At 47.5% G+C, this 18,825-nt stretch overlaps 1 protein-coding gene across 2 annotated transcripts in view; it reads right to left on the bottom strand.

The window, feature by feature from the left end:
- LOC144159498 (cell adhesion molecule Dscam1-like) overlaps positions 1–14,383 on the bottom strand; it is a 50,212-nt gene extending 35,829 nt beyond the window's left edge. For both annotated transcript variants that reach the window (XM_077691023.1, XM_077691022.1), the window contains exons 1-2: positions 13,872–14,383; positions 219–548 (exon numbers count right to left, since the gene is read on the bottom strand). In XM_077691023.1, coding sequence (XP_077547149.1) covers positions 219–548; positions 13,872–13,992 — 451 coding nt within the window. In that variant the 5' untranslated portion in view covers positions 13,993–14,383. The remainder of the gene's footprint in view (positions 1–218; positions 549–13,871) is intronic.
- Between the last annotated feature and the right edge of the window lie 4,442 nt (positions 14,384–18,825).

Raw genomic sequence — 18,825 nt, 5'->3', positions numbered from 1 at the left:
TACTTTTATGTTTGGATGCACGGAGTTCGAGCCAACTTTCTTAGGTATCGTGGGGCTGAAGGTACTTTGCGCTCATGGAAATGCCCCTAAAGCTCGGAAAACCACGGTGGTTTAAACGAGAAAACATGACCCGTGCAGCTTCGCTTTTTAGTTATTGACCTTCAGGGAGGTCGACTATGTGCATGGGAAAGGCTTGCTTCTTCGGGTCTCGTTCTCACCTGGAAACCTAAGGAATGCCTGGAATTTGTCCGTGCCGGCCTCGTTGGAGACGACGCAGGTGTAGTTGCCGATGTCATCCACTCCGAGCTTCCTCAGGACGAGCACCGAGCTCTCGTGGCCGGGGTCCACGGAGGCGCCGGGGCGGGGGTCGTCGCCGTCGGACGTCTCGCCGGAGGAAGAAGAGGGCGTCGCCGTCGGCAGCTCGAGGTCGTTCTTGAGCCACGCGAAGCGGAGCGGCGAGTCGCCCTGGGTCACCGAGCACGTGATGCGAAGCCTCTTGCCCAGCTGCGGTCGGCTCGGGAACTGGAAGGGCTGCACCTTGGGAGGCTCTGCGCAGAGAATGGACGACATGGCGGGTGTTCCACGTGTGTTCTCGTTCATCATCATTACCATCATCATCATCATCATCACCGCACCACCACCACCCTAATTCTTCACCAACAGCTTCACCATCATCATACCAGCATCAGCGTCATCACCACCAACAACAGCAGCATCCCCACCACCACCATCAACACCAGCAGCACCACTACCAACAGCTTTACCATCATCACATCAGCATCAGCGTGATCATCATCATCAGCAGCAGCAACAACAACAACACGTCTGGGTAATAGTAGTAGTAGTAGTAGTAGTAGTAGTAGTAGTAGTGGTAGTAGTAGTAGTAGTAGTAGTAGTAGTAGTATTAGAAGTAGTAGTTGTAGTTCTTCCCACACTCCGTTTTCCGTCCGCGGGGTAGCCGTTAAATGGATGGCAGACCATCCGTTTTGAGATACACCACGCCTAGTCAATTAAATTATCTTTTTTTTTACTCCCATTCGTACATACTGATTTTCATTCGGGAACTTATTTACAGCCTTCTCGATTTGTTACATCCGCGGCTCGATCACCACCACTGTAAACAGATCGGCGTCGTCCAGCAGATTTTTCAGCAGATCTATCCGTAGTTCGTTTCGAACGGTTCTTCTCAACTAAGGATGAACGTGCCGTTGTTCCGGACACTGTTCATTATTCTTTATTCAAAAGAAACTTACAGTCCCCAGAACAGGGCTTTGGGTAAGGTGGGAATTCGGAAAGGTACAGACAGATAACGTACTTCTGACGTACAGATAATGTTGTTCAGATTGTCGCAACAAGTGCTCGCACAAAAGATCCAAGCTAATTGTGTATATATCATCTTCGGACGATCCCGGACGGTCATTAGTGTTAGTACTTCAAAACATCATCATAAAATGCCCAACTACGCGTTTGGCGTTCCTTGTATGACTCCAACAACTTCGAGAACAAAATACTGTTAGCTGTTTTTTACTTGGTGAAAAACCTAATACATTTTCATTAACTTCGTTAGAAGTGAGAGAAGATGTTCGATTCTTACTTCTGGGCGCGAAAATTTAAACTGAGTTTTTCCTCCGCAGAGCTACAATCGGCTCAAATTAAATAGTCTATGCAGCGAACGAAAATATTTGTTTATGCGTGTATTTTTTACCGTCGCGCAATTCTGTATTCTGTCGTGATTCTCCGCACATCCGCCCGCCCTCTACGCGGCAAGGCCTTTCCACGTGCAACCCTTCCAGCGTGAATGGACCGTGCCAACTTAGTTCTCGTTATCGACTGCGGTGAATTCGGCGAAAGGTTACGACACTACAGCGTTGCAGGGCATACGTCGATGCCCTTCGGTGTGTTTTCTCACGCTACAAGTGGTGGAGCGTCGCTTTGCCAACGCTCGGAGGCGGTCACACGGGAACCGCTTCCACGCATGGCCGGTTATTGGGCAGAGGTCTGTCCGACACAAAGAGGCCTGCATGGCGGCGCGGGCGTGAGTCCGTACCCGGGCCGCCGACCCATGTCGCACATGCGCGGTGCGTAAAGGTCCACCGCGCACACAACAGGCTGGACGTAGCGTTGGCACCGAAATGTGTAGGCAGCACACCATGTGCCTTTCTGCTGCTCAAAGTTAACGGTGGAAATAAAAAAATCCCGGCCCATCTCCACTAACCTGAAACCTGGGGAGGGGCGAAGCATGCAGTGTATAAGTGTATTCTTGGCGCCTTGGCGTTTTTGCCAACGGAGATGAAACCGTTGGGGGGTAGAGGTATACAGCTTAGCTGTAAAAGACTCTTGTCTTTGAAGTACGAAGCGCTCCAGGGTGAGGCGTACACGAGTGACCCGGAGTTTTTTTAGTAGACGTTACGAAGCGCTCCAGCGCGAGGCGTAAACGAGTGTCCCGGTGTTTTTTTAGTACGCGTTACGTTCTAGGGCAAGGCGTAAATGAGTGTCCCGGTGTTTTAGTACCGTAACTACATGAAACGACGATTACGACGACGACGACAAAGACGACGACAGGAGACGCCAACAGCTCCAGCCCCTGAGGGGCTTCGCCTCTAAAAGTTGTGTGAGTAAGATTGAGCTGCTATAGCGAAGGGTACAAACACAAACTAAGAAAAAAATTAAAAATAAAACGCAGTTTCATCCAGGCAAGAGGTCTAATCGCTTCTCTTAACTCTTTTATTTTCTTTGGTTATCATTCTTCTAAATCTTCATAAACTCGATTTCTTCCTTTCTTTTTTTCATCATGGCCAATGTGCAGGGGTATTTCGGGTTAAAAGGTCTCGGGAATCGCCAAGGGGCGTTTAGCTCTCTAGCTGGCGTTCCTCGCACTCCCGAGTATTGAAAGGGGAAATGAAATGCATTTATGCGTATTCTGTTCTTTTACAGCATCCACATCCAACTGCTCCGTCCGTCACGACTTTCGTCACGGTCGCTCTTCCAGATTGTCTCGCACGTGTTCCGCGCGCGGAATAGTTAAAAACAAACAAAAACAAGCGACATAAAATCTCAGCTGCGTGGCTGGCCAGCAGCGGATCTCGAATCGTTTCCGGCCTCCGCACATCGGCATATCGCGCCCCGAGACCGACACCACATGTATACACACACGCGCATACAAACGCTCCACGCACTCGGATACGTCTACACGCGCAATCGAGTCGCACCCGGGCGCTGCCGGGTCGGGCTAGCCCGCGACGCACGCCCGAAGCGGCCGCACGTGCGCCGTTCTTCGCCGACCGCGTCACGCCCCAACGCCCACAGGTGTCGGCGCCTTCGCCGTGAACCTCGGAGCCTTTGTTTACTTTCAAACCTTCTTTTTACTGCCTCCCCTTTTTATATATGTACCTCCCGTTCATATGCGGCGTTGGGCAAGGCTGTTATTGTGTCTGCCAGCAGCTTGTCGGCGCGCACTTGGATTCGTGCGTCTCTCTCGTTGACTGACGTTTTCTTTTGTTGCCGCCCGCGCTCGGCGTATATTGTTTTTTCCTCTGAGCGTGCGCGGCCGTTTTGAACAAGCTGCCACCTCGCCACACTTGTAGACACAGAGCTCGACGCGAAACCCTCGGCAGTGATTTTTCGAGTTCGTGCCGTTAGTCTTGCGCTGTTAACTTCTTGCCGCCTTATATGCGCGGCTGTTGCTTCGTTTTTTACCTACTGTACAATGTAACGGTGGGTACTTTCGTTGAGCGTCAGGTATGATAGTCTGCTCGCATTCTTTAAGGGTGTCAGTTGGGCTAGGTGGTGTGTTTTGAACTCTGACACGGTTACTAGCGCAGGAAGAGGGCAATGGATAAAAAGCTGAACCCGCCGCGGTGGCTCAGTGGCTAAGGCGTTGTGTTGCTGAGCACGAGGACGCGGGTTCGTCTCCCGGCCGCGGCGGCCGCTTCTCTGATGGAGGCGAAAAGCAAGAACGCCCGTGTGTACGAGATTTCGGCGAACGTTAGAGATCCCAAGGTGGTCAAAATTAATCCGGTGCCCGGCACGCCTCATCATCTGCGTTGCGTAGGCGCGTTAAACCCCACAATCAATCAATCAATCAATCAATCAATCAATCAATCAATCAATCAATCAATCAATCAATCAAGCAAGCAAGCAAGCAAGCAAGCAAGCAAGCAAGCAAGCAAGTAAGCAATGAAGAAGCTGACGAGACGAACGATAAATTTCAAGTGTGTGTTTATGCCGGAGATAATAGACCCAACACAAGACGCGCGCATCACACACAAAGAAAAAATGAACTCTTCCAGCTAATAGTCGACACGTCAAGTATTCCGTTTCTTTACTCGAGAGTGCCAGAGAGTGCGTGCTTACGAAGATATTGTCCTCGCGAAGAATGCAGAAAGCTTTGTTTCCCCTTTTATGTGCGCGGAAAAGCAGCAAAGGGATGTGCCCTTTAAATACACGCGGCGGAGCATGCGCACCGCGTGTCCTGCTGCCACCACAGCCCTAACTGCTGCACTGTGCACGCTTCCCCCAGGCTGCGTTTGGGAAGCTCCCTGTTTGGTCAACGCAGAATTTTCCGCATGATAACGGTATCTCATGGACGACGCAGCACTCCCACTCCACAAAGCACTAGGGGCGTGCTGCTCGTCACAGTGTTGCTTATTTCGCGCGTTGTTGACAAAGCCACACATCAGTGCTGACTTCGCAAGCGCCGGAAATACTACACCACATTTATAGGCGCCACCTTTTTTTAAGGCAGCGCGACACCCGGTGAATATATAGCACCACCACTGTACGCGCCTGCACCGCGTGTTGCCAGTCCCGCATATTCATGGACAAATGAAACGCCATCACGAAAATATGAACCGGAACACACAAATAGCGTGAATTCTTTCCACGCAGTGAAATTGATGCGTGTATTAATTACAGTAAAAAAGTTCGGAAATCTGACTTTCCAAATATACCAATAGAGCGCCATTATTTCGTCTACACGAACAGTAATTTTAACACGAAAGTGTTTTATTCCACGATTCACGAAGATTTCACTTACGTCATATCCGTCATGGAAATGACGCCATTTCAACGAAGCAAGCGACCTGTAAAGGGTGCACCCCTGCACACAGGGTCTTCTTGCGGGAAAGCAACCTTTAGTACTAAATATTACAGTATACTTAGGGTTGTTCGTTTTCGGGATTTATATTTTAACGTGAAAGTGTTTTATGTCGGGATACACCAAGATTTCACTGACGTCACACGAAGATGACGCCAGTACACATTTGCCGAAGCGACCCTCCAGCAGGACGCCGCTCTCCAAGCACACCCACAAGACAGCCGCCGACCCGCAAATCATGCTGAGCTGCAGATTTCGCTGCACATTTTACTTTCGTGTTTTACCGGTTCCTATGACAGAGGAATCCACCACAGTTTTTGCTTTTCAATATTTCTTGTTCTGGTTTATATTTTCGTGTCCGCACTTCATTGGTCCATGACTGCGCACGCTTACTCGTCAGCGAACGACAACAACCGGTAGTGAAGGAAACAAGCACTCTATACCCTACCTGTGCATGCGGTCAGGTAGTACCTCATGTTCACAATACTTTTGGAGAATAGCGAGCTATAGACAGTTAAGAGCGATCCCGATTTTCACTGGGGCCTAATCAAAATCAAGTACTGGTTTCACCGACCGAGAGAGGTGTGCGATCAGCTGGCAGAACTTTCGTTGAAAAAGATGCGAACGTCAAGAAACTGCAGTCGACCCTTCTCTGGCAACTCACGAGCGAACCTGAGTTTTTTTTATATATACTCTTGAAAACGTTCAAAATGTATTTCAGAACAGCTGGCCTATCCTCCACCACAGCAACTCTCAACACACAAAAAAAATCGTCTGCTAGCTGCATATCTGCACGTACACTGCAGAGCCAATGCGAGCAGCATTGCGTTTATCCAAGGAGGTGAAGAACAGGTCACTTAATGTCGCGGCGAAGCACGAGCCAACACGAAAAATTTACCATACCTTCCAAAAGAAGGTTGAGAGAAGCGCGAAAGCTAAAAGTGCGTCAAACCATCGCTGAAAGTTCGTCCAGTCGATCGTCAAACCTTCAAAGCCCCAAATCGCAAGCGAAGAACGAACCCATGCGACGATTTTTTTAGCACTCAGTAAACACATCTACGAACGATCTAAATGTATCCGATACGTGGTTTATGAGATAAAGGTATGCTATTGCACTCCTTCTTCGTGTTCTATGCGTGTACCGTCGTCTTATCTAGAACAGTTCTTTTTTCGCGATTTTCCCGCGATTTTCCCGGTTGCACGCACGCGCCGCGAGTCCACAGCTTTTCGTTCGACCAACCGGTCTACGGGGAAATGCATTAGTGTTTTGACAGAACACCATCGGTCCCACTGGAAAGCTTTCGCTTTAAAAAAATCTTTTTTGACGTGTGTATTAGCTGTGACTTTGCTGACCATTGCCGGCGGTGCACATGCTCCCCTTCTTTTCAGGAGACGTGCCTTCCCGTGCTTTTCATCGCCGATAAAGCACAGTTAAAAACACGACGAAGCCGTAAAGAAGAGTTCGAAAATTCGCTGTAGTTAGTTTTCGAAGTGCGCCACGTGTGTGCGCTTTTAGGGGCGAAGCCCATTAGGGTCTGGGGCTGTTGGCGTCTCCTGTCGTCGTCGTAAGTGTCGTCTCATGTAGTCATGGTACTAAAACACCTGGACACTCGTTTACGCCTCGCGGTGGAGAGCTTCGTGCTTCAAAGGCTTCGTGCTTCAAAGGCCTTTTACAGCAAAGCTGTATACCTCCACCCCCCAGTGGTTTTATCTCCGTTGGAAAAAACGCCAAGGCTCCAAGAATACACTTATACACTGCATGCTTCGCCATTCCCCAGGTTTCACGTTAGTGGAGATGGCCCGGGATTTTTTTCATTGAGTGATTAAATTTTTGAAGAGCATTGTGCGCTTCATCCGAGCCTGCTTGTTAGCTAGCGTTCTGTCTTGGTGGCGTCGCGTTGACGTCCTGCACAATTGTTGCTTCTTGCTGCCGATACGTCGTGCTTGCCTGTTGCGCCTGGTTTTCTTTCCATTGTCCGAGGGCGGCCCGGCGCACACAGACGCAGCTGCGTTCGGCAGCGTCTATAGGAAAGGTCGAAAGCCCCTGACCTCCTTCGGGAGCGCGTTAGAATTGTCTCAGCTCTCCCGTTATAAAAAAGAAAAAAGGTTTACTCTACTCTGACGTTACGTTACCAGGAAATAGCGGTAAACGAGGGGTGGGCTTCTGAATTAATGTGTCAGTGATTCTTATCTAGTCATTTATCCCTTTCATTCTGGACATTGCTCCTTATCTCTTCTTGCAGGCTGCGATAAGAAGCAGTGAACAGACTAGTAAACAGAAATGACCACCTAATTGTAGGCTGCGGTAAGAATCTTAAGATGCCCCACGTGACATTCCCGTGGTGTGTTTACGACGTCTTGGTGTCCTGCGTCAGGTAATACGTATGGAAGACACCGAGGATTTGCTGAAATGACCGCCTGCGCGATCATGCCCATTCCTTCAAGACGTTTGGGGGACCATCCTCTGCGGAATTTTAGGCTGCACGCCGAAACTTGATTTCGCATCGATTGTGAGCTGCTAACTGGACCAACACGATTTCTGAGGCACTCATAAGATATACTAGAGAATCGCGTCTGAGTGGGCCATCAACCGCCATTCCAGAAGAAAAAAAAAATGCCGCAGCCTGCACCAGTGGGGCAAAGCTGAAGAAACAGCAGAGCTAATGGCCCCTCTCCCTTCGTCGGAGACCCGGCGGTTGTACCTCGCACGGATTTCCGAACTTTCCCCTGAAAATTTTCCATGACCGGCAGGCCCGGGTCGTTTTATCTGTTAGCTTTTTACATCTCTCCCAAAGTGGACCGCGTTAGCACGCGCTAGAACCCGCGGCAAGCGGCTTCACGAACTCGGCGTCTGTACACGGCGAACTCGGCGTCTGTGCTCACCACTTCAGGCGCGGATGGATGGATGGAAAGGTCTTTTATGAGTAAATCCTGCAGTAGGTAAAGCCCGGTTGACGGGCCGACCTCAACGTGGCCGTGCGTTGCATCCTCTTGGGCAGCCCTACTCGACAGGGACAGGCGCGAACGCACGCGAATTAACGAGGAGAACAGCACGAGATCACGCCACAAACGCTGGGCAGAGTGTTCTCAAAGGTCGAGCTGGCCGACGCTGGGCGTTCCTCACGAGGCGCACGTTCACGTGCGCTGGGTCTTTTTTCTTCTTTTTTTTTCTGGTAACGCTATACGGGTTAACTAAAAGCTTAAACAGCTCTGCTCTTAAAACTGCTCCTTGGGAAACGTTCCATAGCACGAGGTGTTCCATAGCTCGAGGCGTTCAATAGCGCAATCTTAAATTCGGCAGCAGGCAGCTCTTGCTGTTCGAAAGCGTTGAGGCGGATCGCAAAGCCAAGCGTCTCAAGCGGCAGGATTACGAAGCCCTTCGAGAATGCGAGGGGCGTCCCAGGCGTTCAAATGGACATGCATGCTTTCGTATTCTCAACCCGTAAAGAAGTGCTTCCGTGCCCTCGGGCTTTTTTCATCAACTTTCCGAATCGCTGGAGTACGTCGCCCATAATTTACTCTTCAAAAAAAAAAGAAAAGAAAAGAAACGGGGCTTTGACTTGAGGCGAGCAATTCAAGTGTCGCTTTGAAGAAATCGCTGCAAGAGCAGAAGAAACAAGAAAAGAAATCCGCGTAGGGCAGAGACAGTTTAGGACTGATTTCGTTGAGTTTTTCTTTCTTTTTTCTTTTCTGTTGTTTTCTTTTAAGAATTCAAAGTACGCATAACCCTTTACGCGGGTCGTCCTCCCATGATCCCAGTTCATGGCCTCGCCGTGCGGTCGCATATGCGTGCACCGTCTGGATGACTGCCAGTGTCGCCTCCGGTTCATCACCAAAGCGGAGAAACGAGCCTTCATTCTTAGAAATTCTCAGCTAGCTTATACAAAGCTGCACTGTTTCTCTAAGTGTTTAAGGAACGACCTGGCTGGGGCGCCTGTAGACGCATGAGAGGGATATCAAAAATAGCCGTACGGGTACAACAGACACTGTGCGCGGAAATACGGCGGAAAGAAAAAAAAAGAAAAAAAGGAAACTCGCCCACGTCAGAACTCCAGTCGCGTGCTTCCAAGGTAACCTCTGCGTCACCAAGAAAGAAAGAAAGGAAAAAAGAAAGACATCGAGAACAACGAAAAAATACGGGCACACACGAATGGAACCTACGCACGACGGATCGCGTAAAACTTATATCGCGCCGCGATCTTTGATCTTTGCTCATTGCTTCTCCGCGCATTTTTTTCTCGCTCTCTCTGTCTGTCCGTGCATTAGCGTGTATACCTGGAAAACGGCGTGGGAAGAGCTAGGAAGTGGCCTGCTCTCGCGGGTGGCGCGCTGGCACGTTTCCCGCCAAATAGCTGCGTTGGCGCCAAAAAGAAAATACGAGCGACAAGAAAGCGCGCGTTTTCCGTCTGCCTATTTTTCGCTTGACTCGACATTGACGGGCTCGGTTGAGGCCTTGGCGTGCGACACACGCGTTCACCGCGCACCCTGGGCTGCTCGCGAAGATGTTTGAGTCCAACCCCGTGCGGTGAAGCGAAAATGAACTCCGACCGAACCATTTGCTCGTGCAAAAACGCACAGGAACGAAGCAAATGGTGTGTAAGACAAGAGAGCCCATGGGCGTTTTGTCGGTCAGGGAGCCAATTACGCGGACTTGTGGAAGTGCCGCCCTTTTTTTTACCCCCCCCCCTTCCCCCACCTCCTCTTCCGTTGCCCATTACAACCCTGGTGACCGTGGGTGCACGGATCGACGACGCCTTGCGCTTTATAGTTCGGATGCGTGGGTCGCGATCCTCGAAAGAGGCTCGTTAGTGAGTCCCCAACTGTGGCAGCTCTTTGCCGAATGGAACCGTGGCCGGTTACGCGGGCACCTCGTGCGGTCACTGAACTTTTTTCGGGTGCACCGACTCCGGCTCATGACGTTGGCCGTACCAGACTCCTTCAATGCTTTGAAGGACTGTGGCCGTACTGAGCCTCTAGTCATACTGGCCTTTTCTTGATCACCTTTTTGTCCACATTATTGCCATCATAAACAGCTTGAAATTGCTGCTTGTACTCGTATGTATGTATGTATGTATGTATGTATGTATGTATGTATGTATGTATGTATGTATGTATGTATGTATGTATGTATGTATGTATGTATGTATGTATGTATGTATGTATGTATGTATGTACGTACGTACGTTTGTATGTATGTACGTATGCACATGTGAATGCGTGTATGTGCGTACGTATGTGTGCGTGCAGGCGTGTGTGTATGCGCGCGTAATAAAATGTATTCAAGTTTTAGGCCACTGGTGTTGACATTTAGGGAATGTCACTTTAAAAGCACGACAAAAAATTACTTCGTTTCGGCCGGGACTGGCCTTTTCTTGACAACGGCTGGTTCCCGGCCGATACGTTGAGACAAATACGTAACTCACAGGCACTTTTCTTACTCGTACTTCCAGGTACACGTGCCCAAATGATCGTATACACTCCTGTTTTTTTCTGGAAAAAGCCCCGTCGCTGCAGTTCCATTCTCTGTCACTGCCCAGAAACAGCCTCGTTTTCGCCCATCACGCGCCCCGTATCTTGAGTGCCACCACAGCCCTGTATTGTTCTTAGTCAGATTCCGGCGTCGTTAAGAGGTGGCGGCCACTTCCCCGCTAAATAGCGATAAGCAGGCTTCGACCAAAGGTCAGTCGCCGCGTGGTCCTAACCTCGTCTCACGATGTATCGGCGCTTCTTAAAAACGCTTCCGTAGCTGATCAGCTCGCCCGAGTTTCGCTGAGCCTCTCAGTTTCCGTAAACTTCTGTATTCTCGCCCTCCCGCCGGTATCGCAGAAGTAGGCGGTGTCGCTAAGCTCCCAGTATGTACAGAACTTTAGAATTTGTCCTGTACTGGCTAAGGCGTTGTGCTGCTGAGCACGAGCTCGCAGGTTCGGTTCCCGGCTGCGGCGGCCGCTTTTCCGATGGAGGCGAAAAGCAAAAACGCCCGTGTGTATACGAGATTTCGGCGCACGTTAAAGATCCCCAGGTGGTCAAAATTAATCCGGAGCCCTCCACTACGGCGCGCCTCATCGCCTGCGTTGCGTCGGCGCGTTAAACCATACAATCAATCAATTTGTCCTGTACGGAACGTTTTCGCCTCCATTGCTCCTTCCGTATATTCTCTTCCGGCTGCGCAAAGCGACGCGGCCAAAATTAAATGACCCTATTCGATTAAATTTCGCTATCCATAACAATACCCTTTGCGAAAGAGTTCAATGTTCCAAGCTAACGCTCAAAGAGCCGAAAATTGGGTCGATAGTGACAAAAACTAGGGCATCCGGCTAGTTTTTTACACCAATTTCTTTTCCTTGTATTGCTGAATTGCAGTTACTTAGACTCAAAAACGAAGGCGTTGACTCCGGGCAAACACTCGAGTCGCCACGCGCGTATAGAGTCGTTGACAGTAATGCAGTATCACTCTACCCTAACTTCAGTGGAGTGCATGCGTACGATAGCCAACCAATCAATTAACCAATTAATCGATTAACCAGAAAACCAATTAACTAATCAGCCAACAATCATCAAATAACGATGGTCGACTTTTGCTCGGTCTTGTTTTATTCGAGCTATGTGATGAATGTGTTTTCGGCCCCGGTGAAGGCGGCCGTGTCGGCGAAAGGGGTACAGACGACAACGTTAAGTTGGCAACAAAATAATCCAGGATTATAAGAAGCCAGGAGTTGATTGTGTACCCCCTTCCGATGGAATACGTACAGTCAAGTATAAATGAAATGCAAACAGAAAAATATCAACCATAACACGCAAAAAACAAAAAAAATGCTGTTCATGGAGGTCCAATAATGCTGCGCTATTGGTATAAGTTGGAGGCCACATTGCCGAACGTTGTTACTGTAAGTAAGACACGCGTCAATTTGACTTGAGTGGACCGAAATCGCGCTGTATGTGTGGTCTGGTTCATATTTTGGGGGTCGCGTTTAATTTGTCCATGACTACATTCGCGTTACATTTTTGATGGACTCAATGACAGAAGTTGGCACGCTGGTGCGGCAAAGTGATGAACGCGCAACAAGGTTCGTGCATCATGCTATTGACGAGACGCTCGTGATGCAATCTGGCATAAGGTCAGTGAAACAGTGCACTTTGAGAAAAGAAAGAAAAAAATCGCAAGCGTCGTTGCATCCAAAATTCAGCGTTTGGGCAGGTGGAGCGAACATCAGTCCTTGGGAGGATTCCCGTTCGGTGGTCTCCCCAGTAATTTGTTCCTCAAAGGAAGTAATATAATAATATACCGAGGGTCCCGGTGCAGTATCAACTATGGGACCCTCGTCTGGACATATCTACTCATGTAACCTTCCTGCTTTACAAGAATCAATAAACTTCTTTTTGAAAGGGGACTGTGTTGCGGCGCTGGCATATCTTGCGTACGTTTCCTTCATCTTTCTTTTTCCTGTTTTTAGGAAACAAATAGGCCCTTTTCCGCATCTACAGAACGCTTGGTGGCAATTTGAACTCGTGGTTTAAAGAAAAAAGAAAGAAAAGAATACAAGCCACATTCTCGTAAAGTCGCAATGACCCTGTGCTCTACGGTGGTATGTATGTATATGTGACATATTGCCGATCGCACGTATTGAGGTCCATTGCTCATCGCACAGCGTGCTTTATCTTAAACAAGCGTCAAATGAAATGCTTTAAAATGCTGTTAAACATTCGGCGCAAGTAAATGATTTCTTATTTGTACATTCGAACCGCACAGATGAAGTACGACCGATGTCGTCATGTTGCTCAAACGAAGGCCCATAGAAGCGAGTAAGTCTCAACATAACAAGTTGCGGATGTTAAAAAAGGAGGAACTGGTGTCTTTTCTAGATAATACAATGAACCGAGGCCTCGATTGGGGTAAAGGAGTTATTGAAGTAAATTATACAGATCTACAGGGTTTCACGCACGAAGTCCGCGAGATTTTGACAGAATAAAATTGTTCACCTAATACTCACGGAAATAAAAACAGGATAAACAAGAAAGGGCTTGCCTCGCCAAATAGGTCGGCTATATATATAAGAACCGGCACTTTGAGAGCGACAGCAACATTAGCAACAAAATCCCAATGGCCTTACAAAACGAAGAACACATATCCCCCGCTTTCTCGCTCCTAATTCCGACCTCTCAAGGTACCTATAGTAAAACCATAGCAAAAAAATGATAACATAGATCAGGGAGTTTACTTGGATATGAACGCTGCAAAAATAGTTTGTAGAACCGTAAACAGTATTTTAGTGTAATTCATTGTCAAAAGTTACTTCCCATGTATTTCAATCTGGTAGTTTCCATGGCTCTGGAACTTAGTATAGCAATGTAAAAGACTTTGAACTCCGCACAATGCAAGCTTTAGCCCTCAGTATCAGCTGGGCGAAAATTCTTCGCATTACTTTGAATAACTTCAAATCAATTACTTCTGAAAGAATTGTGTTGAGCCGGAAAGCTGCACCTGAATAGAAACCACCATGTCAACTAATCAAAAACTTCTGAAAATTTCAACAAGTACAGCAATTCCACACAGGAATCAATCAATCAATCAATCAATCAATCAATCAATCAATCAATCAATCAATCAATCAATCAATCAATCAATCAATCAATCAATCAATCAATCAATCAATCAATCAATCAATCAATGCGAATAACAAAACTAATTTTTTTTTGTCTGAACAGGAAGATGGAATGAAAACCACGCATGCAAAACAGCTCACGCGCTCACGCAGATGAACAACTCGTAAAAGCTCACCGGTTGCATCGACATCGACACTGAGTAATGCGACGAGGCCGCAGCAGACGACAGAGGCCCAAAATAGCGGTCCACCGGTCGGCGCACGGGCCGTTCGCATCCGACGAACGAGCCAGCGCATCGCGCACCGCCGTCTCACCAAGTAGCTATTACTACCACAGTCAGCTCGGTTCAAAGACAAACACCGAACACGACACAGCACGCACTCGGGTCACAACGAATTCGCTTCCACGACGCCCACCACCGGAGCAGCTCGAACAGGTGGACGCAACATCTCGTTGCGGCGACGACGTCCCCCGCTCCCTCGTCGCGGGCACCAGCGATATCGAATCGGGCCGACGAAGCTGTCGTCTTTCCGTCGTCGCATCGGGTGCACGGCAAATAGTCGACGCAAATGGGCGAGCGCGCAGCTTTCTAAGGTCGCCGCAAAGAACGTGCGGCGGCTTGAGCGACAACTCTCCGTGGAGGCGGTACCGCTGCCGGCGGCGGTCCGTTCATTTTTGCGCGCTGCGCGTGGGTTCGCCCGCTAAATCGGGCATCAGCTGGTGAGGATCGCGCCCTCACCCCATTCTCTTCGTCTCTCTCTCGAGCTCTCCCTCTAACCTGCTGCTCGGCGCCATCTGTGTCTCTCTCTTGTTTTCCCACGTCCCTGTCTCTTCCCTCTATTCGTTCTGTGGCCACACCTCCCACACCCAACAAGGCTTGCACATCGCGTCACCGTCAATGGCACGTTGACCACGATCCAACCTCCTCAGTGGCCGTCGCCGAAATACGAGATTAAGTCAACACAGTGTCACGGAGGTCAAGGTGCAGATGGTTCATTCAACGAGTACGTCAGAAGAGAGAGGAGGGCGTACTACAAACAATATTTTACACGCACATCTCTCCCTGACACAAATTGAAAACTGACACCGACCACGAGTGTTTAATAAAACGAAAAAAGACGTTTCGGCTCCCATACGGGAGCCTTGTTCACAATCTTTTTCACAACCGAAACATATTTTTTCGTTTAATAAACCCTCGTGGTCGGTGTCAGTTTTTAATTTGTGTCATGCGTTTCCCCGACCAGACGTTCCAACACTTTATTACATCGCATCTCTCTCTCTCTCTCTCTCTCTCTCTCTCTCTCTCTCTCTCTCTCTCTCTCTCTCTCTCTCTCTCTCTCTCTCTCTCTCTCTCTCTCTCTCTCTCTCTCTCTCTTTCTCTCGACTTCCAATGCATGTCAGAATGCAAGGCAAGCGTTCTGGGCCAACACCGATAGTGGAGTCAGCCTGTATCATAAATTGAAATTGGCATTCGATATTGAGGCGCAGCGTACCCTACCAGGCTTACCAATCATATGACTACATTGTGTCTTTGACCTAACAAATCTTTTGGAGCTGTAATCACGAATCGGCAATCTTGTTAAAAAAAGTCATTCGCAAAGCGAAGAAATAAAGTTCGTCTTAACGCACTTCCCTACGGTAGCCAAGACAGGAGAGTGTCAACAATTCGTTTAAGTAGAGGAGGATGAGGAGGAAGGAGGAAGTGAAAAAAAAGTTTATTGGACCCGATAACAAAAAAAAAAAAAAAAAGACAAGACAAGACAAGTGGGTGGCATATCCTCTCATTCCAGAAAGCCGCGGTGTATACGGCTGCTGTTCGGGCCCGATTGACCAGGAATTCCTAATCCTCAAGCCCCGAGATGGTCAGCCCGCTGTCCTGTAAAGTTTTTTTTTTTTTTTCGAAAGCTGAATTACACATTTGTTACCCGGTATTCATAATACCGGGTAACAAATTTAACCGAAAGCTTCGCCGAAATCTAACAGCAAGTTTGTGGAAATTTATCACCGCAGGGGTGTCATATATATCCAGAAAGTGTATCGTCGACAATCCGTTGCACAACAGATGCTTTGTTTGAGATGTTAGCGTATCAGTGCCATCAATGTAATTTTGATGTAATTTTCTAATGGCATGTTCAAGCAGTCTAGAGCATAGAAGTGGGTTAGCTGCGGAATGGGGCAGTTAAGAGCGTATCAGGGAGAGTACTACATGCTTTTGCGGCTGCTGCTGGTGATTATGATTATGATGATGATGATTGAGAACCATCTATTTATCCGGGACAGGGACACACACGCGGATGCACTCCTAAAATTATTTGACAAGTAGGCACTCCAGTGATGCTTTCCAGCTTTCCAGCTTTTAAAACACCATAACACCACATTCTGTAATCGCTAAAGAATAATTTATCGTCATCATCATCATCATCATGGTGTCTACGCCAACTGCAGGGCAAAGGCCTCTCCCAGAGATCTCCAATTGTTCTAGTCCTGTGCTAACTGCGACCAATCTTACCCCGCAAACCTAACTTTCTGCCGCCCCCTGCCACGCTTGCAATGGTTATCTTGCCTTCGCATTACGTGCCCTGCTCACGCCCATTTATTCTTCTTAATTTCTACTAATATGTCCTTAACACGCGTTTGTTCCCTGACCCACTCCGCTCTCTCCTTGTACCTATCACCTTCCGTTCCATTGCTCGCTGAGTCGCCCTCAATTTAAGTTGAACCCTTTTAGTGAGCCTCCAAGTTTCTGCCCGTAGATGAGTACCGGTAAGATGCCGCTGTCATACACTTTCTTCTTCAGGGAAAATGGTAGGCTGCCATTAATATCTGAGAATGCCTGCCGAATGCACTCCACCCCATTCTGATTCTTCTAATTATCTCTGCCTTATGGTTGGGATCCGGAGTCACTACTTGGCATAAGTAGATATATTCGCTTACCACTTCCACTGCCTCGCCACCTATCTCAAACAGCTGTGCTGTCCCGAGGTTATTGAGCATTACTTTAGCTTTCTGCATATTAATTTTCAGGCCCACGATTTTACACTTCTTGTCCAGTGCGGTAATCATGCATTGCAATTCGTCCGCCGAGTTACATAGCAAGACAACGTCATCAACAAATATGAGGTTACTGAGGTATTCTCCATTAACCCTTACGCCTACCTGTTCCCAATCCAATGTTCTGAATACTTCTTGTAATCATGCGGTGAATAACATTTGAGAGATAGTGTTTCCTTGTCTGACGCCCTTCCTTATAGGTAATTTACTGCTCTCCTTATTGAGTATAATTTATATAATTTATAATTAATTATAATTGGAGTATAAAGAATAATTTACCATGGTTAGCTAATTCAGTACAGGAGCTCTCATCACGCTATTTCGCCGGAAAGGCTGGCTTTGCTGCAAAGTTTTGTTACGTTGGTTTTGCCGCAATGCATTCGTGTTGGCTGACAGCGTGCAGATTAAGCCGCAGAATGCAAATAAAGTTTGCTGTAAAATGCTTAATGCTTAGGCGAGTCAAAAGGACCACGAAGACAACAAACCTTGTTTATTTTTAAATAGCTAGCCCCTGATAACTCGCTCAACTATATCCCACCTGCAAAGCAGTAGCTATCATAAAAGAAAATCACATGACAAACTTTCAAATTTCCCGCTACGCTAGGTCAGCACAGGAGCCATTGGCGAGGTACTAAAGGCGGAAAAATCAGTCAGTGTGATGGCTTCATGCTAGCATTCAGGCGATGCGATCAAACGTAACCAGAGGGACCAATACAATCGCATAATGTTTAGTCGCGGTAGCACTGGCCGCCAATCGAGCAAACTTTTCTCTGTGACGTCTCGGGGACAGTGGGAGAAAGTGAGTAGTCAGAAACCACTCTCTAATCTTTGTTCCTGATTATCTGACTGAATTTGTTGAAATTCGCGTTAAAATCGGCATCATTGGTTAGCTGTCGCGGCAATTTTTCGCATGAATCAAACTTGACTATGTGTTCGGCTTTGTGCAGAGCTTTTGCACACTGCGGCAAAGCCAACTTAGGTACCAGAAGTGCGTGCGGCGAGACGTTATCGAACCGGTGGTTTGGGTTTACGAAAAGAACTTCTGCACTTACTGCTGTTTTTGAAAGGAAACAAGAAAGAAGAAAAAGGAGTAAAAAAATGGCATACGCAAAAAAGAACAAAAAGCAACGTAGAAGAAAAGAACTACCTTATGAATTTTTAAATAACGCTGATCAAAAGAAAGCCATTATTTCAGTTATTTATAATCATTCCTGTATTTTTGAGCCAAGGGGCATTGCTAACGCCTTCAGCACATATTTTGCAAATATTATCCCTGATTCACATTCTGTTACATAATCGGCTCCGTTTCGCCGCTCTGATAAATTCTTCTATCTTCACCCTACCTCTCCAGAAGAAGTTGAGTCTGTTATTGAGCTGCTTGAAGCTAAAGGCCCTGGTTTAGATGGCGTACACGGTGCACTTATTAAGCTTGCCGGAAATCTTATTTCTAATGCTATTAGTCACATTTTTATTTGGTTTTTCAGACGGGTGTGTTTCCAACGCAACTGAATTTTTTTTAAGTTGCTACAGTATTCAAAAAAGGGGATCACCGCTTCATTGAAAATTACAGGTCCATTTCCATCCTCTCATTTTTGGATAAGGTGTTGCAAAAACTAACTGAACTAAGACTCTCCCGGTATTGTGCGAAATTTCATTTTTACTCAGCAGTTGTCTGTTTGGGTTTCGCTGTGGTTTGTCTACTGAACACGTTATTTCTTGTTTCACAGATGAAATTAAGTCTTTTATTGATTGTGATAAATATGACTGTTCCGTTTTTATTGGCTTATCGAAAGCTTTCGATACGATTGATCATACTGCAACTTTATGGAATAAACTGCAACTTTATGGAATGGTTGGACCACCACTGACTCTTTTGAAAATCTTTCTTACAAATAGGCGCCAGGTCGTCTGCGTTCATGGTCACTCATCACACCCGGTAAATATAGAAAATGGTATGCCTCAGGGGTCAATACTGGGACCTCTTTTATTCCTGTTGTATATTAATGACCTGCCCCAGTGTTTAACAAGTTCACAATGTATTCTGTATGCTGACGACACAACTATTTTTTCTTGTGACA

This window comes from Haemaphysalis longicornis, unplaced genomic scaffold (assembly GCF_048455015.1).
Source record: "Haemaphysalis longicornis isolate Haplotype H1 unplaced genomic scaffold, Haemaphysalis longicornis Haplotype H1 scaffold_10, whole genome shotgun sequence".
Classification (NCBI taxonomy): domain Eukaryota; kingdom Metazoa; phylum Arthropoda; class Arachnida; order Ixodida; family Ixodidae; genus Haemaphysalis; species Haemaphysalis longicornis.
Note: the sequence above shows the minus strand (reverse complement) of the source record. Positions and strands in the feature narration are given on the sequence as shown.